This window comes from Eubalaena glacialis, chromosome 8 (genome assembly GCF_028564815.1).
Source record: "Eubalaena glacialis isolate mEubGla1 chromosome 8, mEubGla1.1.hap2.+ XY, whole genome shotgun sequence".
Taxonomy (NCBI): domain Eukaryota; kingdom Metazoa; phylum Chordata; class Mammalia; order Artiodactyla; family Balaenidae; genus Eubalaena; species Eubalaena glacialis.
The window spans coordinates 110,668,053-110,693,160 of NC_083723.1; the positions used below are offsets into that span (position 1 = coordinate 110,668,053).

Here is a 25,108-nt window from a genome sequence, read left to right on the forward strand (position 1 = left end):
TATATTTATAATTGAAACAAGCACATCAAGAAATGGTCTTTTCCCTTGTTCCATGCAATGCCCTCTGATGTTTTCTAGTTCATTTTTTAAACACTAATTACAGTCCACTAAATAGATTTTCCAACCTGCAGCTTGAAAAGCATAGTCCTAAAGGACATAGTTTATTCAGAACTACCTCATTATTTTAAAAGCATGAGACGTACCTCATTATTTTAAAAGCATGAGACGTACACATAAGATCAATATTGGTAATTGTGTAATCTTGAACTCATTTTCTGTTTTATTCTTCTTGCTTCATAGCTAGAAACACTGTGCCATTCTCTACTTGGAATAAATGATACTAGACTGTAGTAATTCATCTGTTACAAAAGTGTCAGAAATGGGCTACCTATGTTCAGATACAGTTAAGAATGCCCTCACTACTTGTTAATGAGTATTTAAACAAGATTTCTTCTTTTTGTGGCTGAATGATATTCCATTGTATGTATTTTTACCACGTTTTCTTTATACATTCATCCATCAATGGACACTTGGGTTGTTTCCATACCTTGGCTATTGTAAATTATGCTGCACGACCATGGGGGTGCATGTATCTTTTTGAGTCACTGTTTTTATTTTCTTTGGATAAATACCCAGAAGTGGAATTGCTGGGTCATATGGCAGTTCTACTTTTAATTTTTTGAGGAGCCTCCATAGTGGCTGCATCAATTTAGAATCCCACCAACAGTGCCTATTTGCCCCCATTGTACAGTCAAGGAAACCCAGGGTAAGTGGCAGAGCAGGGGCTCAGATTCAGACCTGGAGATTCCAGGTGGACTCCAACTTACCCCTTGGACAGGTGTGAGGACCCACTGTCCAGTGAGGGCAGTGGAGATTTCGGTGTGGGATGCAAAGCCTGCAGACCGACATCCCCTCCCTAAGGCGGGAGGAGGGGAGCTGCAAGGCAGACGTGTGTCCAACTCCTTTGCAGCCGCCCTGGAGGGAGGGCCAGCGAGGCCAAGGAGGCTGAAGGTGCTTCCCAAGTGGAAGCCGGCAAGCGGCTGGAGGAGCTGCGCCGCCGCCGCGGGGAAACTGAAAGCGAGGAGTTCGAGAAGCTCAAGCAAAAGCAGCAGGAGGCAGCCTTGGAGCTGGAGGAGCTGAAGAAGAAGAGGGAGGAGCGAAGGAAGGTCCTGGAGGAGGAGGAGCAGAGGAGGAGGCAGGAGGAAGCAGAGCGAAAGGTCAGAGAGGAGGTAAGGCGGGCGCAGCGCGGCCCGGCGGGCGTCGTGTCTTCCCCAAGCCCCTGAGGACGTGTCTCCGGTGACCCTCCCAGCCCCGGAAATAGTTTCTTCCCAGGTGAACTTCTGCTGCTCTTTCGAACATGAATTCTTACAAATAACATTTGAAGGTTAATCAGCTTGATGTGTGCTAGGCATGGTTCTAAAGCTTTTATCCACATTAGTTTATGCAATTCTAAGAACTCTCTGATATGGGTAGTCTTCTCATCCCCATTTTACAGATCAGGAAACTGAGGCACAGAGAGATTTTTGTCATTTTCCCCAGGTCCCACTTGTCTGAATCCATGACCCTGTAATGTCCCTCAATAAAGAACAGTTAGCAGAGAAGGATGAAGAAGTCTGCAGATTGGTTACAAGAACCAAGTCACATGATCATGACAGTTGTTTTTTGATATTTGAAGAGGTTTTATAGAGAAGATTTTCAAAAATAGTTTTTGGGGTGTTTTAAGTGGAAGAGTAAGTAACTAGATTTTCACAGGCAGTGATAGTATTGTTCATTACTGTATACCCAGGACCCAGCCCAGCGCCAGGCATGTAGCAGCAACCCCGTAATTATGAACAGATGAATTTGTTCCGTCTTTTTAAACAGAACTGAAAACAACAGATAAAGTTACAAGAAGGCAAATTTTGAAAACTGAACAAGTGCTTAACCAACTACTGTAAGCATTGCTACAGTTTACAAGGTGCATTTTTTCCTTTCATCCTGAGGTACATTATTCTCATTTTATAAACAAAGAAGTGGGAATCAAATAGTTTGAGTAACCTGTGTGAAGTTACTTGACTAATAAGTGATAGAATTGGTACTGAGACCTAGCTTCTCCAACTCAGCCTAGAGCTTTTCCCACAAATCTTTGGAGATAGTGATCTCCCATCATTAAAAAATATGTGAAAAGAGTTTAGATGACTTTCCGACATGGATCCTATACAAACATTCCCTCAACTGTGGAAAGTTTGGATAAATTATTTCAAGGTCTCTTTCAACTCCAGCTCTTAATGAGCCAATGATCTTTGGTTAGGAAGTAATTGGGATGATAGAGCTTTAGAATCAGACACTCTGCCACTGGCAAGCTGGGACCTTGGGAGAGTCACTGGACTACTCTGAGACCTCTTTTCCTTAACTGTGAAATATCTACTTTCAGGATTGTGGCGATGAGTAAATCATTGTATTCAGGGTGCCTTGTACATAATAGGCACTCAGGAAGTCATGATTATCATTATTGTTATTATTGTTATCTAGAGGAGCAGAATATCAATGAAAGCAGAAGAGAAACGTGAACTCTGAGAAGTGGATTGGACCGAGAAGATGATTTGGTCTAACCCCCTACAAGCACAGTGTCTTAGTTCTGGCTGCTGTAACAAACTGCCATAGACTGGGTGGCTGATAAGCAATAGAAATTTATTTCTCATAGTTGTGAGGCTAGGAAGTCCAAGATCAAAGTCCAGCAAATTCTCTGTCTGGTGAGTCCTCACTTCCCAGTTCACAGCTGGCAGTCTTCTCACTGTGTCCTCACAGAGCAGAAGGGGTAAGAGAGCTCCCCGGGGCCTCTTTTCCAAGGGCACTATCCATTTATAAATGTTCACTCTCATGATCTAATCACCTCCCCAGAGCCCCGCCTCCTAATACCATCACTTTGGGGGGTTAGGATTTCAACATATGGATTTTGGGGGGACACAGATATTCAGTCCATAACGCACAGGATCTTTCTGCAACATCCTCTGAGAGATGAACATCCGGTCCCTGCTTGAGAACATCCAGTTTGAAAACTACAAAGACTACATAAATCTCTCAGAAAATTGTTCGAGATTATGCAGCTTGATGAGAAGACAGGGGAGAGTATTTTAGGCTGGGAGTGAAGGCACAGAGGGGTTAATGAGACAGATTGTAAACATCTGTGATTTCACCACTAGGGTGCAATATCTACACCATTTCAGGTTTGTCAAACCATCTAAAATAATCTACTCAGCTGAGGTGGAGACAACCATGAAATCGTCTCTTGTACAATTTAGTAAATATAGTAACATACATTTGTATAACTTTGCACATAAATCATCTCATTTGTCTTCGCAACTCTCCTAGGAAGCAGGCAGAAGGGATACTTATTTCACATGCACAAAATGGAAGGTCAGTCTTAGATGACTTGACAGGATGATGATGACAATGATGATCGTCATACTGAGCGCTAGTCTAAGCATTTTACAGGGGCTTTCTCATTTAGTCCTTGTAAAAGCCCTAGTCAGTGGATATTATTATTATCCCCATTTTACAGATGAGGAAGCCTAGGCACAGAGCAGGTGAGTAACATGGCCAAGGTCGCACAGTTGAGAAGGGGCAGCCCAGAGTGCTTGTCGACAGTTAGACTCACAAGCTCAGGCTTAACCTCTGTTGCCACCCTTGAGGAAGGGATAGCATCCTTTCTAGAACCTGGGTCGTTTTTCCTCTGGGACTATGCTTTCCCCTACAGCACTCTTTCCTTTTGGCTTGAAGCTGATATTGACGTCCTTGTTATTTGTTCTTTCTCTCTTAGGAAGAGAAGAGGAGGCTAAAGGAAGAGATTGAAAGGCGAAGGGCAGAAGCTGCTGAGAAACGCCAAAAGATGCCAGAAGATGGCTTATCAGACGACAAGAAGCCCTTCAAGTGTTTCACTCCTAAAGGGTCATCTCTCAAGGTATTTTTTCCCCAGAAAACCTTCTTATAATATGTCTATTAAAATATAATAGAAATGTGATTTTAGCCTCTGATTTAGTTATTGATTATTTGAAGTTTTGCTTCATTTATCTCTTTGCTCCTTCTTTCAGCAATTTCACAGCTTCTTTTTGTTTTCAAGATATGGAAAGGAGAGAAATAAAGTGGAGAAATTTTTGTCTGTTGTTTATTAGATCTTTGGTATACATTAAAAAGACCTTTGGTGATTATCTCTGGGTCTCACTGACCTACGCCCTCCACATGCCTTATTACTTTGAGCAAATAAAAATGGAAACATTTAAAGTTTATAAAGTGGGCAAATATATTTTAAAGGTTTAAGCTGCTTTTCATGCTAATGTTCATTTTTTTCCTTTGTCATTATTAAGAGCAGCACAGCTGGAAATGGTACATGTCAAATTTTAAAGCTGTTATCATGGGAGGAGATGAAATGTGACTCGGATAGGCTCCTTTGCCAGGATGAGTTTGGTCCGACTACTGCCTTCGTAGAGCATAATTCCTAGTGACTTGGAAGTGCTGCTGAAAGAAAAGAGAATGAGCAGGAAGGAGCTGACTCAGGGAGATGATGGGATGGTTGCCATGGAGGAACAAGAGCACAGACTCAAATACTTATTTTTGCTTATACAGTTAGCATGTTTTGAGTACCTGACACAGTGAAAATACTCAACAAGTATTTATTGAATGAATGCATGAATGAATGAATCTTCAGAGATTGGAACTTTGAGCAATTTTTATTTTACCCTCATTTTCCATCAACCTAGCTAGGTTACAAAGCACTGACAACAGGTAAAGCCAGTATAGCATCACAGCCAGGCTCCAGCTGGTTAATGTGTGCATGTGTGTATCTGTCATTGTGTGTGAGGTCTAATGTCCACACTAAAATGATCAAAAGCCAGTTACTTACGTTTTACAGTTATTACCTGTTTCACATGAAAAACAGTATGTTTTATCCCCAGATAACTTCACTTAGTCTTTAGAATGGCCTGGGTCCCAGTCCACCATAGTTCTAACTCCTCCCAAGTAAACTCCTTATACTTGAACCCTCGTCTCAAGAGCGGCTTCAGGGGGAATCCAAACTAAACCACAGGGGGATTTTCTTATTTAATGTTTGATATTTATAACAAATCTAATGTGCGCTATGTGCTATGACGGCGAGAAGCACAAAGCAAGGTCACTGCCCCTAGGGTACTAATATAATTGACCGCCTCAGGAGAATTCAAGAATTACAAAGGTAATGAAGTGCAGACTACCAGCTCAGTGAGGTCTCCGAGTGGAGCAAAAGGAGGAGAGAGAGGCTTTGTTGAGTAGGTGAGCTTCATTTACGGATCTGAAATTTGAATTTCATAAAATCTTCCTATGTCACAAAATATTCTTTTGATTTTTTTCCAACCATTTAACAACGTAAAATGTTCTTAGCTTTTGGGTGGGTGGAGGACATGGGCAAATGGGCCATAGTTTGCGTACCCCTGCTGTAGGAGAAAGAGCGGAAGGGCAAACCCTGCTCAGTTCAGACCATCTCTGTGCAGGCGCCAGGTCCCTCCTCAGTCTGGGTCCTTTTGTTCCTGGCTCATCAATAATTAAAGAAAACCATGTTCTCTCTCTTTCAACCTTCCTTCAAATGCCACTCAAGCTAAGCTTTCCTTGAACTGTCTTGGGAACATGAGGAAAGTAGCAGTCATCTAGACTTCGAATTTGTACTCTTTTTTTTCCGAAGAAACTGCAACCCATCCTCCTCCAAACATCTCTCTACCAAGTTTCCAACTTAACTTCTCTAGTGTTTCCATCAACCAGACTCCTGGGTTCCCAGAAAGCCATTTGTCTACTCACTCTGGTAGAGAGGCACGTGTGAGCAATCAAAGTTGATATGTAAAAAAGAAAAAACACATTTTTAATTTCTGTGTAACAGAGACATGCTTTCAAGAACAGACAGTCTAGTGCTTTTCTCCATAGTATGTGCCTTGAAGAACCTGCTGTGGCTCTTGTTTTAGAACTTAATTTCATGTCCTACAATTGAATTCCTGCAACTATTGATACTCTTGGCCCTGCAACTTTTATAAATGGTCACAAGCTAACATTGTCAAATGCCAGTGGGAGGAGAAACATTTGATATTTGACCTCAAGAAACATTTGATATTTGACCTCAAGATATTATCAACCGGTGTATTTTGTTAATTTCTCATGACTTATATTCCTTGTCTGAGAAGCTCAGAACCTGGTTTCTCATAGTTAAATTATGCTAGCAGTGAATGATTTTTCTTCCATAAGACATGCAAAGAATAAGTTTTAAGAAAATTAAATTTAGAATTTTGTTTTTATTATTATTGTTTTCATATACTGGTGGTGGAAGGAGTATGGAGTAAGGAGTATGGAGAGCGCCAGTTTGCTGAAATGTGTGGGGTTTTCCCCTGAGTTTTACTGGGACAACACTGCCACCTCTTGGTCTTCAGAAGAACCAATTTCGCCCTTTAAACTCCTTACGCAGAAGATTTAATTTACAAATTTAGTACAAATTGTTACATTACCCAGAGTCACTAAGGGCAGGAATTTTCCAACAAGAGTACATCAGTAATGGATGGTAAATCCAGATAAAATGTGATAATGAAGTCAAGCTGTATTGAATATTGTAGATATAAAAGGAGAAGGTAGAGTCTGAGAGCCTCTGTAATGTGAATAAATGTGATGGCCAAGGTTAAGAAGATGATCCCCAAGTCAGAATGATGCTAGAGGTGCTACAAAGAACAAGTCTCATCTCTGCCTCCCCTCTCCACTGGCCTTCCCCCACGCTGAACGGTTCTCCATTCTTCAGTCCCACCATTCTACATGCCTCTTGGTTCCCCAAATCTTTGTATATGTGTTTGCTCTGCTAGAAATGTCCTCTCCCCTCTAACTCATGCACTCCCACCCTCACTTTCATGAACTCATTTATAAAGCTGTATAAACTATAAACTACGAATCTCAGCTCCAATACCAGAATATCTGAAAAGCCTTCTCGAACTCCCGCATTTTCTTATCTTTAATATGGAACCTACCACTGAATTTTAAATTTTTCATTTATGTATTCTACTAGTCTCCCCTACTGACTCCTTAAAGAATTGGAACCCTGTCTTATACATCGTTGGGTGTTCAACTTTATATAATAGGTACTCACATATAATTTATTGGTTGGTTGGTTGTTTGACTGACAGGTTGGCAGGGTTAAATCAGGATGGATAGATGGGTGAATAATATTAAAAGTGCCAGTGCATTGTGTGGTTCTAATGTGTTTTACATCATTCAACTGGGAACTTTTCTCCAGAAATGCACTTCTAAGTTTATGTTAAAATCAGAAAAATAAGATTTAAGACCCTTTACATCTCATAAACTCAGGGATACCTATAGCATTCTTTTGCATAAAGTTTTATGTTTAATGAGTTTGATTTTATCTTTGTAAGAAATCATTGGAAAGGATGAAGTGCCCTAACTAACATCTTTAAAAGTATTATTCGACTGATATTAGGAGTGAAGCATGTTTTCCAAAAAGCTTAAGGGTATTTATTAATAATCCATGAGTCCCAGGCCAACAGTCCAGAAAAAGCCATGACATCTTAAAGATTGTAGGGGACGGTCAACCACACCAGCCTAGGGTAACTGTAGCCTAGTAGATTCCTTGGCTGCCCTGAACAGGGCAGAAAATGGACCTGTGTGCTTTGTACATGCAGTCATATGCAAAGAAGCTTTTACTATTTGCTGATGATAGGTGATGCGTGGCAGAGGATATTTCTAGCCTGGAGTTGGGTATCATGAGGAGTCAACAAATATTTGCTGACTTATAAAGAACATCTGGATTTGAGTGATGCAGTTTCAGTAAAATATAATGTTTGATTTAGCAGCTTTAGTTGTAGCAAAATTTCTGGCTTTTAAAAAAAGAATTTATTAAAAATGACTAAACTGCCCATCGGTGTATATCCATAGCGGTTTCTCTGGGCTTATTTCCTTATTTCCCACTTGGACTAATAGGGCCTTCATGAGAGGCCTCAGCCATTCCTGATGAGCTGAGCCCCAGTTTCACTCATCCCCACCCCCATCTCCTACATTCAGGGCAAATTAAGTTCAGCAATAGGTTTGACAGCTGTCAAATTAGAAAATCAGGCTAAGCAGTAAGTGAATAGTTCACAGTTCCTGGTTATCTTTCTTATATATATAAATATCAAATCGTTATGTTGTATACCTAAAACTAATGTAATGTAATATGTCATTTATACCTCAATAAAAAATAATGGAAAAATATTTAAAGTACATCAGAAAGCAAAAAAAAATTGTTTTAGTCTTGAAATGTAATTATTTTGCCCTTGATTTATATTATTTCAGAGGCATTTTAATAACATTTTGTCTAGTCTTTGTCTCCAGAACTTCATATTTCTCTATCTTCTGCCAGTCCTACCTTCGTCTCCCAAACCTCATTATCAAATACCTTGCACGTAGTTTTCCTCTCTAGCAGAGGTGCTGTGCATAGCACCCTCATACTCTTTGACACTCTTTGGTACTTTTATTCCCCAGGTTTAGGGAAGATAGTAGTATGGGCTGAGAAACGCTGTTTATAAACTGAAAGTATTAACTGGTTTTATTTTTTTCCAATTCCTAGATAGAAGAGCGAGCAGAATTTTTGAATAAGTCTGTGCAGAAAAGGTAATATGGTTAATTGTTGAATTGAGAATCATCAGCCATTATATGTATGGGAAAATTCTCTCATTTTTATGTATGTATGTGTGTGTTTATTTACTTAGCAGTGGTGTTAAATCAACTCATCAAGCAGCAGTAGTCTCCAAGATTGACAGCAGACTGGAGCAATACACCAGTGCAATTGAGGTGAGAGATGTCCTCAGAGTTATGGTCAAACAGAAATCAACTCTGATTCTATAAATAATCATAGAAACACTTAGGACAATAATCAAGTCCAGTAGTGTTAGAATGTTAATGATGTTTTATAACTAGTTAGAGAGAAAACAATAATAAAGACACATTATAGAAGAGTTTTAAATAAATTATTGTTTACTACTTTCTACCTGTATTCTTTAGTGAAGGTGTTACTTTTTTTAATGAATGAGTTTATTGTTATTTAAATATATTATTTATGTGTTCACAAGTATATTTTCAATATTCTTAATTCCTTATAAAATGTGTTCCCATACATAGTTTAAACAGGTCCCTTACAACCATGATTAGTCCTCTTTTATCTATAAAAACTTTTATTATCAAATAAATTGGTAGTATAAATTAATATAAAGATGATAGCCAGCTGGAATTTAATGAATTTCAAATTGATTGTTTTATATATGAAGGATCATAGTTTTATGCTTCTGTCTAATCCAACATTTTTTCCACCCAGTTGACCTAGAGGTGTTACTCTATTCAGAAATAATGTACTATATTTCCAAGTACCAAAGCACTAAGAGGGTAGGGTGCCATTGATCAAGATGTGATCCTGGTTTTTTTCTCCTTTGTGTAGACTTTAGTCAGTGGTTTTAGTTGCCTGCTATGAAGTAATTGGATCAGTTTGATTTGATTTCTCCTCTCCTTTGTACTGCAGAGTGGAGATACCTATAAAATAGTTCATAACAAATGATAAGAGGGAATAAGAAAGAGAGAGGTCTGGATGATTTATCAAATGAATAATCAAGTCTTAACATTCAAGAGGAGATTTTCAGAAGATTAAATGGCCACTAAATTATAAGACAAATTGCAGATAGTTATTTTCTGTGGTTGAATTGATCACAGCTCTAACAGGGTTAATGAAGCCAAAACTGTGGCTTCAGGCTTCACATAGTCCAGCAATGGTGCCACTCACCCTGGCTGCCCACCTTGATGACACATGCCACAGGCCCCAAAGCAGGACCAGGAGAGAAACTGCATGATTTGGGGTACGCCCATCACTACTGCTGGAAAAGTATCTTGAATGCACACCTTTCTTTTTACACCCATTCATTCCTCCTTCCAATCTCCATGCGGTGGTCTCTCAGTCTTTCAGTCTTTTAGCACACCCCCGTCTCTGGTCCTTGGCATGTACTGTTAGCTCTGTGAGGAACGGTGTTTTCTCCTTCCTTCACCAGCCTCTTTCAAGTCTTCCATCAGATCTGGGTTTGAATGTCACATCCTCAGAGTAGCCTTCTTTGCCCCCCTAAACTAAGTACCATTGTCCTATCGTGTGCTCTCTTGGCGTGCTTATGGCACCACACTCATCTTTCATAGCACTTACTGCAATGTGAAATAATAGTGTATAACTAGTGACTGTCTCTCCTATTAATGTCAGTCCACTGCAGCTTACAGAGCGGACTGTCTTGCATACCACCACGTCCCCAGAGCCTAGCACAGTGCCCTGCACACAGCAGGCACTCAAGAAGTGTCTGTTGTAGCAATGAAGTAGCATATCACCTTAACACGAAATGGAGTCCCAATGAAAAGCATATTTCACTTTCGAAAGATCCTCTGAAGTAGATAATAATGGTTTATTTGGAGGTAGAGATGTCATCAGAACGTACTTTCACAACAGAAATTATGACTCTCATTTTTGGTGAAGGCATTTACACAGTGAATTTGTTAAGTGATAGTGTTGAAGAAGACAAGCTTACTATAGTTTTACGAGCGCAAACTTACCAGCACCAATCCTAAAAATAATTCACATACTTCAGGGAACGAAAACTGCAAAACCTACGAAGCCAGCAGCCTCGGACCTTCCTGTTCCTGCCGAAGGTGTCCGCAACATCAAGAGCATGTGGGAGAAAGGCAATGTGTTCTCATCACCCACTGCATCAGGCACGCCAAATAAGGTGAGCAGAGGATTGCCGTCTTTTAATTTTGGAGGTTGGGTTTTTCTTTTTTTCTTTTTTCTTTTTTTTTTTTTTAGGAATCACATAGTTAATTACAAAAGCAGTGAAAAAGGTATAATTCTTACTTTCTTTTGCAATGACCAAAAAGCAAGCTCAGGGAGAATGTGTTCCTGAGGCTAATAGACTATGCACTGTGCTCTGGCTACAGGCCTCTAAATACAGTACCCGGAGTTAATCACTGACCTTGGGGTTGGGGGTAGGAGAAGTGCAGGGGGAAGAACACCAGATAACATACTCTTTAAATATCAGGTTTAAGGTTTATTTTTGTCAAAATATTCAATATAATGATCAATAATTGATCAGTGTGATGTGAAACAATACTGGATAATATTTTGAGGTTGCTTTGAAATTTTCTTTCCAGGTAGGTTTTTTTTTTTTTTTCTTTAATATTAGATGCTTGACCTTTTGTAGGAAACAGCTGGCTTAAAGGTGGGGGTCTCCAGCCGCATCAATGAATGGCTAACCAAAACCCCAGATGGAAACAAGTCACCTGCTCCCAAACCTTCTGTAAGTAGCTCCAGGTTCTTCTGAATTTCTCTCATAGCTCAGCTTCCAGCAACAGAAGAAAACAGGCTGTTGGTCTATTTGCCGGGGAAAAACACGGCCCCTGTTCTTGGTCGTGACTGCTGAATAACAAACAAGGAGGGCTTCAGATTGAGAGAGAACAGTCCCGAGCACTATAATTACCCAGAAGGTAAAATGGGACCATCACCTCTCCACCCAGAACGTTGAGGCAGTTCAAATTTACACTCTTAACTGGTCTGCATGTTTAGCTTCTATTCTATAAATTACAGGTAGGAATTTGAAAATGAAAATGTCAAATTATCTTGGCCATTTCTCTGTCAAGAGCACCCCTAGACTTATTCCCAAAAGAATGTGTATGTTGGCTATTTGAACCCATGTTTTCTAATTTGCCTAATTTTTGTAACTTAACACAAAAATACAGTTACTGGGTAGTTGTTGAAATAATTGCTGTAATTTTCTTGTCAACACCTCCAAAGGAAAGCCATTTAAAAAAAAAAAAAAAACTTAAGACTAGAAACTATAAAAACTGGTTATGAATGTTATTTTTGGAAATTTAAAATTTTCTTATTAAGTGTGGCTATCTTACTATAAAAATATTCTTTTAACCTTTTCATTGAATGTATTTGATCATTGCCTTGCATTTATCGTTATAATCAAAAACTTATTAAGCTCCCTACTGTATACTGGTGAACTTTCTCTGTGAAGTTGGCTTTTATACCTTTGTTGGTGCCCAAGGCAGCAAAAACTCCTGTCACAACCACCCCATTCCAGAGGTAGAAGAAAAGCTTTCCAAATCCTAGGCCTCTGCACTGTTGAGCATTTAATTGCATCCCTTTGCTCTATATTTAATCTCCAAATTCACTAAAGTTTTATCACTTTTCCAATTTAAAAAGAAAAGAATGGAAATATTTCCATACTTTTCGTGGGTACAATTCCTTGTAGTCAATTAATATTCAGCTTGAGATTCTCTGCATACGGGCCTCACAAGAGGTATAAAACTAATGTAAACCCAATTGACAATTGGACAGTCTTAATATATTGAAAAGAAAATCTTTTTCCTCTCCCAGTAGATATAGGAAAGGGGCCCTATAAAAGGAGACAGTCGAGGTGAGGGATCATACCCACAAGGTATGTGATCTTCAGTGCCTCAAGTTTCCCCAACACCCCAGGTGACATAAAGAGTGGAAATTATTTTTTAAATGGCAGTTTATATAAAGTTTTGTGGTTCCAGATCAGTGATTATTAACCTTTTTGAATTATGGACGCCTTTGAAAACCTAATGAAATGTAAAGACCCTCTCCCCCAAAACACTGCATATAATACAAGTTCAGCAAGTTCGTGGACACACTGAAGGTTTCTCATGACAGCAAAGATAAAGAGAAAAGGGTATATGTTTTTCTTCTTTGATGAGTATGGTACATTGCTAAAGGAGATGGTCACTTTTTCACATGTATTTGCAACCTGTTTCATTTCTATCCCAGATTATACTCATGTATTTGGTTCAGGATTTGACCCATACTCTTCTATCAACACTTTAACTGATAAGCCTATCATCTACGTCACCCTAATGGGAGGGTTAAAAAGATTCAATACAGTTATTATTACAATAGGTATAAATGAGTCAAGATTTCCACAGAAAGCCCCATTTTCTGGAGTTATTGATGGCCTCCTAAAAGTGGCAGGACAAAAAGGCATTACAGGGAAATTACAAAATCATTGCCTGCTTTATCTAATATTTAGTAAGAAATTTGCTAGACCGTCTACTAGAGGATAGAGGAGAAAAGGCAAGAAGAATGTGGCAAGTAGTATACATCATAATGATCTCTTTTTCCCCATGTCCCATTGGATTTGGTAGACTAGTGTGGCTTCCTGAATAAAGGCCAGGTTGAAACAAAGCAATGTGTAATTGATGTTGTAAATAAAAGGGCAGTTTGAGTAGATCGTACTTCATATATAACGTTGAGCTTTGTGCACATCCCAAGAGCAGTAGGCCCAGCAATGTGCCACATCATGAATAGCAGTATGGCAGTCTCTTTGGGGAAAGATATAACTTGGAATTTAGTAAGGCAGGAGGGTAACTCACAGACACTATGGATCCAGCAGAAAAGAAATGAAAATGTCCGAACTGCTGGAAAGGGCTGGACAGATCCTGCAGATACATAAAACTTGTCAGGCAAAAGGTTAAGTCCTGGAAGGCAGCTTAGAAAGACAGGTCAAGCAAAGATTTTTGTCTAGGTCTTGTCCAGGGGGGTCTCACACTGGCGGCCTGCAGCTAAGATCTGTGTAGTCAGGGCCATTGTGCTTTATATTCCTTCTTTTAAATTATAATTTGAACATGTTTTTAAGGTGTGGAGGCATGCATTCTTTAACTTGTTGATTCCTTCTTTTTTAAAATTTTCTTACACCAGCCTCTTCAGGCATGTGTTTCCAGCCTGGCCCTTCATGGCAGGCATGTGAGTTTGACACCCTTGGGATTCTGGTCAGACTGACCCTGAACCCAGGATGTCAGAGGATTACCTAAAGACAGCAGCAAATAGGAGGTTCCCAAAGGCTCCCTTCTAATTTGGGACCAGAGGTGATTTATTCTCAACCCCTTGTTTATATTCCTTGGCGTGTATGGGTGAAAGGGAAAGCCTGGGTTTGTGTTTGCAGATGTATGGCATGTGGCCATTAAGGAAAAATCAGAGAGAAATTCTTTTACCAAAATAGTGCTCACCCAGTGAAACCTCAAGAACCAGGAAAAGAGTAATCCATGGGATTAGTGTCCAGTTCTAAAATTCACTGAAGAGAAAAACCATCCTCTGCTACTAGTTATGCATTAATTTTCCTAGAATTAAAAGTGCTCAAAAGCTTGTCAAATCAATATTATTTGGGTCTCTGAAAACTAGTAACTTATTTAAACATTGATCTACACCTGATTCTTTACTGGGATGTCTATTGCTATTTGTGGGTAGAATTTATAGGACTTCAGTGTAACTTTGTAACTGGAATTCAATTCTAAGTATGTCTGTTGTATCTGGTTAGTCTGTTCTTTGTATCTAAACTACATGTTATATAGAGCAATTAAAATGCTAATTTGTCTTTCTTTCTGTTTAAAAAAAACCCAGCATTGTCTTTCTCAGCTGAATTTTCTTCTTCATTCTTTGATCTCTGGTTGACTGGAAACCTGCTTCCCTGCCTTCATTTCTCCCTCTTCTTCTGGAGTGGGTCTTTCTCTAAAATGTAGGCGGGTCAGGTAATTTCATTTATATTTCCCATTTGATTTAAGATGCTAATTTACCACTCAGATGTTAATATTTTCTTAAAATGGACTCTTTAAACTCTTTAAGTGATCTCAAAAGATTCATAGGTAGGATTCAAGGAAAATACAATTCATTTTCTTTAGTAGAAGGGTATTCATGTGAAAGAAAAATATTTTTCTTATATGAATCAAATAAAGTAGTAATAGCCACTTTCCAGAGCTTCCATTAGCATGTTCCTAATTATAGTTTCCAAATTTTTAAAACAGTCTTCCAGACAATTTGGCAGCTTCTACTTACATTGGCATATGTAGTGGAATTCTTCAAAAACAATCTGATTTGTTGCTTACTGGTTCCAAGTTAAATAGGGGTAACTCTCTAATAGAATATCGGGAATCCATGTCACAGTGAAAATCCAGAAATTCAGTAAGATTAAGGCAAATCTGAACTGCTTCACATGGTACGGTTTTTAACCAGTGCATTTCTAGTGTTGCAGTCTCAATAGTATCTATTAAAAAAAATACATGTCCATTTAGACTGGTGTCCATGGATAAATGTAGTTGCTATTAGCTTTGCCTTCCTAATGAGAAAAGGGTTTGCCAAAATAAACATTACTATTTCAGTAAAACACATTTATTTTCTACAAACTACCTTTGCCAAGTACTCATATAAGCAAACGCTGGAAGAAGAGTAAATGGAAACAGAAATTTGGATCCTTATCCAAACCAAATTAATTATGAGGTAGTAAATAAAGATTCAAAGATATATAGCTGTTATCGATCATATTTTAGTGTTTTCTTCCCAAGATCTTTACATGTTCTCACGTATGTCATCAACTGTCACTTTCTCTTATGGGTACACTTTGTAGTAAATGTTTAATTTCACGGGGCTAGGTGCTCCTGATACACTTCTGAATTACCCCTTGCTCCTCAGGAAACACAAAATGATTTTAATCTGAGGAAAGTGCAATTAGAAAAATGTCTTAGATTGGGCTGTCCAGAAGCAAACCCTAAAATAGTGGTTCGTGTGCAAGTAGTTTACTTGAGACATGAAGAAAACACTACAGGAAGTGAGGCAGGAAAAGAAGGCAGCCAATAAAGAATGTTTATTAAGCAATTCACTACATGGGCTGTTAAACATAATCCTGCTGGGAAATCCTGAAAGCCACCACAAAACACATGCTTCCGAGTTATCCTACCTGAGGCGTGAGAGAGTCTGAGAAATATTCTTGCACCAAATCTCATGGGTGAGTGATTGAAGACTGCTCCTGGGGGTGTTGACTCTCTGGATGTCCAGCCTGCCTCCTGGGAGCAAAGTGGGCATCTGCAGCCAGAGGAAGTCCTCATGCAAAGAGATGCAGTGTTGGCCATTGGAAGTCCAGCTGGTACGCATTAAAGTCATAAGGGCTGGGGGCCATGGGCAAGGCACCAAAGAAAAGTTAATTGGCAAGGGGTGAGGTCCTTATCCAACCCCCCCAAAATTATTTAAAACTAACCTATGCTCGATTCACTTCTAAGGACATAGAAAGTTAAAAATTGGCTATCTCATTTTAAATATGCTTATATTCCAATTTTACTGGTCAATAAATAGTAAGTCCTTGGTGAATGACAGGACCTAAATGCTGGATAGTTTCAGCCCATTCTCGAGTCACAGCATAGGTCAGGGTCCGTATAAAAACAAACAACGGCTAACGATCCTTTTGATTTAACCCATTTCAGATGACTAGGATAAAGTGTATTACACAAATACACAAACAACAGATGTGGTGATTTATTTAGACCTGGCTAGAAAATATAAAGAGCCACCCATCAATTTTTTCTGCTTTCTCTTCATTAGGATTTGAGGCCAGGAGACGTATCTGGCAAGCGGAACCTCTGGGAAAAGCAATCTGTGGACAAGGTCACTTCCCCCACTAAGGTAATCTACCGAAGATTTGTTTTTCACAGGTTCTTTTCCTGCTGTGTCCTGCAGTATGCTGTCCCAGGGTCAAAAAAGAAATAGTGCTGATCCACAGAGTCTTGTCTGGGTAACCATCAGTTTCTAAAGACTTGTATATGGTACAGTGAAAGGCAATGTCACGGAGCCTTCAGCATGGTAGGTTTGTCAGTCATACAAGGTAAATAGTCTAGATCCATGGGATGGTTCCCAGTAAGACATTCTAGAAACACCATAGTGGTAGGGGTGTTGAAAACAGAAGGCTGTGTGGTATAACCATAGTCTACATTTCCTTACAAGGTCCAGGCTTGGAAATCAGAATTTGCAGATCACCTAGGAAAGAATGTCTATCTCCTTGAGTAGTTTCAAAGCTGCTTTCTGGAACCATTCTAAGGGGTTACGTTGCCAGCAGCCTAGGACTCAAGGCTGATATGGCAAAAAAATTGAAATAATATTCAAAAGTCAGCAAAATTTGCTACCCTATGTAAACTAATGGCTAAGAATGCTTGGATTTGTCTTTCTTTGGCCTTCTGCTAATCCTTCACAAAGTGGCCTCTGGTCAATATCTAAAAGATGCACAAACTAAAAATTGGACCCCTTGTTGTACAAGGAGCTAATTCAACTCCTAATTCCCCATTCAAGTAATAATTCCAGTCTTCTCCCTTGGTAGAGGGAAAATTGAAAAGAGAAAAATCAGAGAGCAACAATAAGTAAGATTAGAATAGACTGCTTATGGGCTGATGTAGAACTCTATACCCAGAAGCACTTTTTAAGCAAACTCAGGACTGAAGAACATCTCAAAGGCAACTGAAGAATCTGTACAGCTCACCAAAGGGAGAGAATTGCTTCCTCTTTCCTACTTTCTACGACGTGCTGATAAGTCTGGTGCAGCTTCCTGAGTGTGTTACATCTTCTCTATTAGTTAAATTTTCTAAATAACTGCTAAATATATTCAAAGTACCAGTAATAATTTTCACCATTACAAACCACTAACGTGTAATGAGCACCCACTATATGCCTTCTCAACCTACATTATCTCATTTGACCCTCCAATCTCCATTATTATTACCCCCATTTAGAGCTAAGGAGAATGAGGCACAGAGAGATTAAGTACCTTTCTCAAAGTCACACAGCAAATAAGGAGCAAAGCCTGGATTAAACTCAGGCAGTCTGTTCTGAGCCTGCATTCTTAACCATTATACATGCTGCTTTTTTTTTAGGATTGCATATTCAGCAGAAAATGTAAAGTTCTAAAGTTCCTTGTACAATTTTCTTCTGGTGGAATGGAGGGGAATCATTTTTTAGTTTTTTTTTTTAAACAAAGAATGAACTTTCGTTGGCCTAAGCCATTATGACCCTTCGCGAAATGACCTTTCAGAAATGACAGTCTAAATGTTTATATAGTCTCCTTTCTGAGTAGGAGGTGTCAGCTGTCCATAGGCCATCATCACAGGTTTAATAGATCCCCTCTGGACAACATTCCTCTGAACCAGGGTTCTAGGAAGTAGAGTAAAGATATGATCTGGAATGGTAGGTCTCAGAGAACACGACTCATATACAACATAAATGGTACTCTCTGGAATTATGCAATAATGTGTGTGGTACAAGGTGGGACGGTGACAGGGTGAGACTTCATACACATACATACTGCCCCCTCCTCCTTGGTCTATACCACAAAACTCTTTCTACAGTAATAATAATAACATAACCAGCAGGCCCAGAGCTGAGTTTGTGAGGTAGCAAAGTAGGTAGCTCCTTTGGTCCAAAATGTCAAATTCACTAGTATCACACAGTAATTCCTTTGAAATGAAACTATACAACACATTTGAAATTGCAGATTCATAACACTTTTAACATTTGTGAATACCTCAGCAAGAATTTTTAGCAGCTAGCTGAGGGAAAGAAACGGTGTACAATAAGACCATTGGTCAGATAAGTTTCAAGGGTAGGGGCATAAGAATAGGAGGTAGGAAATGAAAAAATAGGAGAAAACTAAAGATAAGCGTAGTCCAGTTTACCATCATGCCTTGATGTGGCTGAGACAGCCATTCAGTCATGCGTGCCTGTCCTGGAACACACATTATAGAGTCCTGGCCCTTGTAGTAAGTAGTGTTTAAAAAAAACCTCCTTGACCCTGAATGCCATGAGCAAGGCTCAAGATCAAGATATGAAAAGGGGAATATAAAGAAGAAAGAAAGAGGAAAGCAAAAAAACCAACAGAAGAAAGGATAGACTGAAAGAAGAGGAGCATATTTGAATAGAATGCCAAAAATAATCCTCCCTTTCATAGACATTTATTCCTGCCATATTATCATTCTTTTTTTTTTTTTTTTTTTAATTCTGACACAAAATGTCTGGCTGAAACACCGTGGCCTGACGACTTAAAGCTCTCTTCTCTTAGCAGGTTTGAGACAGTTCAAGAAAGAACCCAAAGTAGCCGCTCAAGATGCTGGACCAGCTCAGTTGAAGAGGGCTAATTTGCTCTGTTTTATATTTATGTTGATTTACTAAATTGGGTTCATTTCCTTTTGTTTTGTTTTTCATTATCCCAGTAAACCCATGTATATTATCACTATATTTAATAATCACGGTCTAGAGATGTTCATGGTAAAAGTATTGCCTTTGCACAGGAGCCTGTTTCTAAAGAAACCCATGCTGTGAAATAGAGACTTTTCTACTGATCATCATAACTCTGTGTCTGAACAGTGATATCAACCACATCGGAAGTCAACAAAAGGAGATTCAAGTTGAAAATTGCCTGAGGAATGTGTGCAGTATCCAGAAAAAGGAACCATAGTGTTTTTTTTGTTTTTTTTGTTTTTTAAATACAGAAATCATGTTGTTTCTGCACTTTAGAATAAAGCATGGAAGAAATTATCTTAGTAGGCAATTATAACACTTTGTGAAAGTAACCCATTTCAGATTTTAGATACTACAATAATGATTGTCTTTAAAAAAAAAAAAAAAGATGTACTGTTAAGGTATTACTTTTTTCATGCTGATGAATATCTAAATTGGATTTTGATGTTAGCTGACAGTGGTACTGATTTCTTTAGGTTGGTTGCTTTGTGGATTTCTTTGGTAGTGATAGTGAACCACATTTTAGATGACGTGATCATGTATGTATGTGCATACACATATACAAACACACTAATGGTAGAAAGCTTTTTTATGTGCTAGGCTATTATATTTAGCAGTATGTCCCTGTAACTAGCCAATATCACTGCTTTTTAAAAATTAAAAATCACAGTATTATATTAATATTTCATATTTGCCAATAGAAACATGGCAGAATAGGTATCGATATGTTTCCAATGCCCAATAACCTATAAGAAAGAGATTAGAAGTGTCAAAATGAATTGACATTTTCTATAAAGCATAGTATTTAGTTTATAATTAAAAGCAGTCTTGAAGTCCAGTGTGAATTGTACTAAATCTCAAAGCTTGCTCCAAACTTCATTCTTAAGAATCAAGTTCACAATCGGTTGGCTTAGATGATGCCTGAGGTCTCTTCCTTCTCTAAAATTTAAAGACGAGGATTTTAGTGGCAAAGTTGTACAGATTGGAATTCCATGAATAGGTGTACTACGACCAACTTTGGCTAATCTCTGGAAGCAGAAAAGTAAGCAAAAGCCAATATTTAGGAGTCATGACAGTACTTCCATCTTTAACATACCGAAACATCTTTTTAGTTAAACTTTTCTACCTTTATTAGTCATTGGCACTTGCCATAAGTTGATAATGTGTTGAACTTTCAAAAAATATATGTAATTTTTATTAGTTTTACCTTTTTCCCAAAGAGTCTATCAACTCGTCATTTGTACACACACAATCCAGGTATCAGATCTTATTTTAGCTTATAAGCGTTCATCTATTCTTCACAATAGATGATAAAAGAGTACTCCAGTGTCTTGGCAATATGTTCTAGCATAGAGATATACATATAGTGTAGTTCTATAAACGTATACCTCATGACTTACCAAAATTGTCTTAGTCTCAATTCCTACCACAATGAGAGAGCCTCCCAAATGACTCTTTTCTAATCCACAGTGTTCCCCTGGGAGAGCTAGCCAGGGTAGGGCTGGCATGAGGAGTGACCAGTGCCTTCCAAAGTCCATTTTCCTCATAACTCAGTAGAGTTGTTGAATCCTCTAGCTTTTAGCACATCTGGACCAAAGAAAGTAAAGCCAGCAATATTGCACAAGTCACCCATCCATGACAGAGTAGACATGAGTCTATGATAAGATAAACTAGAATTCACATGCAGTGCCTGAGTTGGCATTGACTCCCAGCATTCGAGTGAAATGGATCAAAGTTTGAATTAAGTCCTATGGCGAGATAACATTTATTTGTTGTACTTTTGAATAAGAGCTTCTCCTGATCACTATTATATATTTTTTTCTAGAAAGTCTAAATTTAAGAAGAGAATATATCGATCGATCCTGACTTTTATTCCAATATTTGGATGGAATAAGTTTTAGGGTAGAATTTTGTTCAGTTTGGATTTAATTTTTTGAAAAATAAATTCCTTGTTTACTTGTTTGATTACAATTCTCTTTGTTATCTTTTTAAGAAGTAAAACTGCAAGGTGACTAGCATGTTCTGTGAATCTGCCATTCCTAAAAATTTTATAAACACGATATTTTTCACTGATAATTGATCGCTGCAATAAATATATATTGTGAAAATGCATCCACAATAAATGGAATTCCTCCAAATGTCTTTGCCTCACTTATTTTTATGTACTATATTGATTACAAGAGTTCTATCTGATGTAATAAAGATGATGGTATAGCAAAATGCGTATTTCAGATTGAGTCTTGGTTTCATTCTTTAAAGAGGAAAGCCATTTCATATTTTTAAATACTTATTACAGGCAATTTTCCAACAAAATATTAAAAATTGCTCTGGTAGAGACAACTGACCAAACATATATAGAAAAGGTTGGAAAGAGGGATTGAAAACCTTCTTCTTCAAAAAAACATTATCAAATGTTCCTTCATCCTCCTTCTCATTCCCAGTGTAGTCACATGTCACCCCTCTGGCACCTACGGTGGCAGTACTGTTTTCCCAAAGGCATTGTCTTTTACAGTAGAAATACCCATTTAATATATACTGTTTGTTTGTAGAATACTTACTATTTGCAAGGCACTGGCGATTACCTTTAAATCCAGAGATATTTTTTCATAGTAATTTTATTTTTTTTAATATTTATTTATTTATTTGGCTGCGCCGGGTCTTAGTTGCGGCATGTGGGATCTTTAGTTGTGGCATGCAGGCTCTTTTACTTACAGCATGCGGGCTCTTAGTTGAGGCATGCGGGATCTAGTTCCCTGACCAGGGATCAAACCCGGTCCCCCTACACTGGGAGTGTGGAGTGTTAACCACTAGACCACCAGGGAAGTCCCAGTAATTTTATATTATTTATGTAGCACTACTTGAAATCTGAGGCTTTTCTCACAAAGGTTTTAAATTGTGAGTCGGGAGGCCCTGAACAGTCCCCTGAATCCTGTTCATAAGATCGACGAGTTAACAAAATTATGGTAACTTAAAAAATACTGGGCCTCCCTGGTGGCACAGTGGTTAAGAATCCGCCTGCCAATGCAGGAGACACGGGTTCGATCCCTGGCCCAGGAAGATCCCACATGCCGCGGAGCAACTAAGCCCATGTGCCACAACTACTGAGCCTGCGCTCTAGAGCCCGTGAGCCACAATTACTGAGCCCATGTGCCACAACTACTGAAGCCCGCGCGCCTAGAGCCTGTGCTCCACAACAAGAAAAGCCACTGCAGTGAGAAGCCCATGCACCACAACAAAGAGTAGCCCCCGCTCACCGCAACTAGAGAAAGCCCGCGCACAGCGAAGACACAACGCAACCAAAAATAAAATGAATAAAAATAAAATAAATAAATTTATAAAAAAAAAAAAAAAACTTCCATAAGATGTTATGGAAAAACCCAAATGAACTTTTTGGCCAACCCAATAATTAATACTTTTGACTTCTACATTCTAACAAGAAGGGGTCTAAGTTTAGACAATGTTATCATCAAAGTCAATCACAAAATTAAGTAATGAAAAGAATACAATCTGTAGTACTAATACCAAACTGATAGGATTAGGGCTGGATGAACATTAATCTTGTGGGTCTTCAGGGTTTGAGCTCAAAGACGTTACAGTCTTCTGTGTGATGTAGAAACTGGTCTGTATTGTAGGGTTTTTTTCTACTCTTGCTTGCATGTGTGCTCCAAATGGAAGGATGGTTAAGAAATGAAAATCTCATGACCCTAAATATGTGTTCTTCCACAGGAGTGAGGAGATGGCCTAACAAGGTCTTGATCTGAGTGCTGTGTCTATTTGTATTCAAGCTTATTAATCATGTGGTCCAAACATTCTATATCATTACTGGATTTTTTTGTTCCTTTGTTCTAGCTGTTACTGAATTGGAAATGTGAAAATCTCCCTCTATAATTATGGATTTGTCTATTTCTCCTTGTAATTCTGTTAAATTTGCTTTCATATTTAAAGTCATGTTTTTGGTGCATACACAAATCTAGAATCATTTTATCTTCCAAGTGAATTGAATATTTTTTTATATTATGAAGTGACCCTCTATTTGTAGCAAAGATTTTTGCCTTAAAGTTTATTTTTTCTGTTCTTAACATTGCTACCATGGCTTTCTTTTGGTTAGCACTTGCATGATATAACTTTACTTTCCCCTTTTACTTTCAATCTGTGTGTGTGTGTGTGTGTGTGTGTATTTGTATATATGATATAACTTTCTCCACCCCTTCACTTTCAACCTTTGTATATCTTTAGTTTTAGATGCATGTCCATTTAGACTAGAGTCCATGGATAAATGCAATGGCTATTAGCTTTGCCTTCCTAATGAGAAAAGTGTTTGCCAAAATCAACATTACTATTTCAGTAAAACATTTATTTTCTACAAACTACCTTTGCCAAGCACTAACATAAGCAAATGCTGGAAGAAAAGTAAATGGAAACAGAAATTTGGATCCTTATCCAAACCAAATTAATTATAAGGTAGTAAATAAAGAATCAAAGATTCTAACCTCTGTTCCCCATAATTCCTCACAAGAGATTGCTATTTCCTAGGAGCATGCCTTGAAGACAGCCCCTTGTCAGGGGGCAGGTTGGGGCCACCATGCTCCTCTTGAAGTACACAGACAAAGACCAATAGCAGCACTGGAGACCAACGAGGCAGACTGCAATTTGGCCCAGTTAAGGAGCTATCTGCCCTTTTCCCCCCAGCCCTAACTCATCCTAACACAACAAGGAACAAGCACTCAGAAGAAAGAGGGGATGAATGTAAATAGCAAAACACCAATCCCCTCCCACTTCCTCAGTCACCAGAGCTAGGGACAGATCTAGGGGGTAACGAGGAGGAGGGCATTGAATCGAGTTTGAAATTGAAGTTTAAAGTGTACTTAATACCAAATACCAGAACGAAATCTTAAATACCAAAATGAAAGGAAGTGGCTGAAAAGTTGTGGGATCTGGCCAACACATCCTTAATGAGAAGGGGGATTTCACCATTGCACAGTTCAGGTGCACTTATTGGTGGCAGTGGGGTGGGTACCATTTCTTGATTTTTATCATGAAACTTCACCCTGAGCCTGGGAGCCAACTTTCTCTTTTGAGGTGATTTATCCTATCTGTTCGTTGTTGAACAGGCTGGGGGCATTCTTACTACCTCATTTCCAAGTGTTCAGAAGAATAATACTTCACTATAGTCCCCAAATTTAGACATAGTACATAAACTAACAGTATAAATATTCTACCAATGATAGAGGGATCAGGAAAGACTTCACTAAGGGGATGGCCTTTGAGCTAAGTCTTGGTTAGTTGACTGGCTGGGACAGATCTTAAGATCTGGAAACTGTTGGAGTGGTTTTGCCCTACACTGGAACATTGTAGACCCCGATAGTCTGAGGAAGGCCTGACGGGTACTAGATGACCCCAGGGCTCCCAGGATCCAGTATGGCTTCCTCAGCCAAATTATGATGAGGCCTCTACAGCCACATAACCACTAACTTCTGTGATGTCATAAATAACTTTGACTTCCCTAGTCACCTCACATGCTCATGTAAGCCTCTGCTCAACAAATTCAAAATGATATAATCACACAAAATAAATCACATTCCTAACACAATTTACATTTGGCCATGTTGCTAACAGGACCTTTTCCCTCCTGATTCCCACACCAATAATTGTGCCTTTTGGAGTACTGTTTTGGTTTTTCTTTTCCTCTTTTCTTACTCTTACTATATTGCCTTTTATACTGCAGGCTTAGAGGTGATGAATGCATCAAAAACTTGGAGGAGGAAAGGTTGCTGCACAGGCAAAGCTGCCTTCCCAGGAAGCAGAAGCTGGCTCCATAAGGAGTATGTCCCATAACCTTCTCTGATAAGATCACAGAAAAGGAGAACAAAAACTCAGACCGACATCAAAGTCCTTGGCTGAAGTTTACTGCAGGTCTTCCTTCCACTTGCACTTAAAGGCAAAGAATTTATTTCCACTGTATTCTACTGTCTAGAATAGGAGAGTAAGTTT

At 38.8% G+C, this 25,108-nt stretch overlaps 1 protein-coding gene across 11 annotated transcripts in view; it reads left to right on the forward strand.

Annotated features, from left to right (window-relative positions):
• CALD1 (caldesmon 1) overlaps window positions 1-21,278 on the forward strand; it is a 177,327-nt gene extending 156,049 nt beyond the window's left edge. For 4 of the 11 annotated variants that reach the window (XM_061198744.1, XM_061198746.1, XM_061198745.1 and 1 more), the window contains 8 exons: window positions 971-1,229; window positions 3,800-3,940; window positions 8,597-8,640; window positions 8,739-8,820; window positions 10,641-10,778; window positions 11,250-11,345; window positions 16,439-16,519; window positions 19,168-21,278. In XM_061198744.1, the coding sequence (XP_061054727.1) occupies window positions 971-1,229; window positions 3,800-3,940; window positions 8,597-8,640; window positions 8,739-8,820; window positions 10,641-10,778; window positions 11,250-11,345; window positions 16,439-16,519; window positions 19,168-19,203 (877 nt within the window). In that variant the 3' untranslated portion in view covers window positions 19,204-21,278. The other 7 variants (XM_061198742.1, XM_061198743.1, XM_061198751.1 and 4 more) reach the window with 6 other exon arrangements.
• Window positions 21,279-25,108: the final 3,830 nt, after the last annotated feature.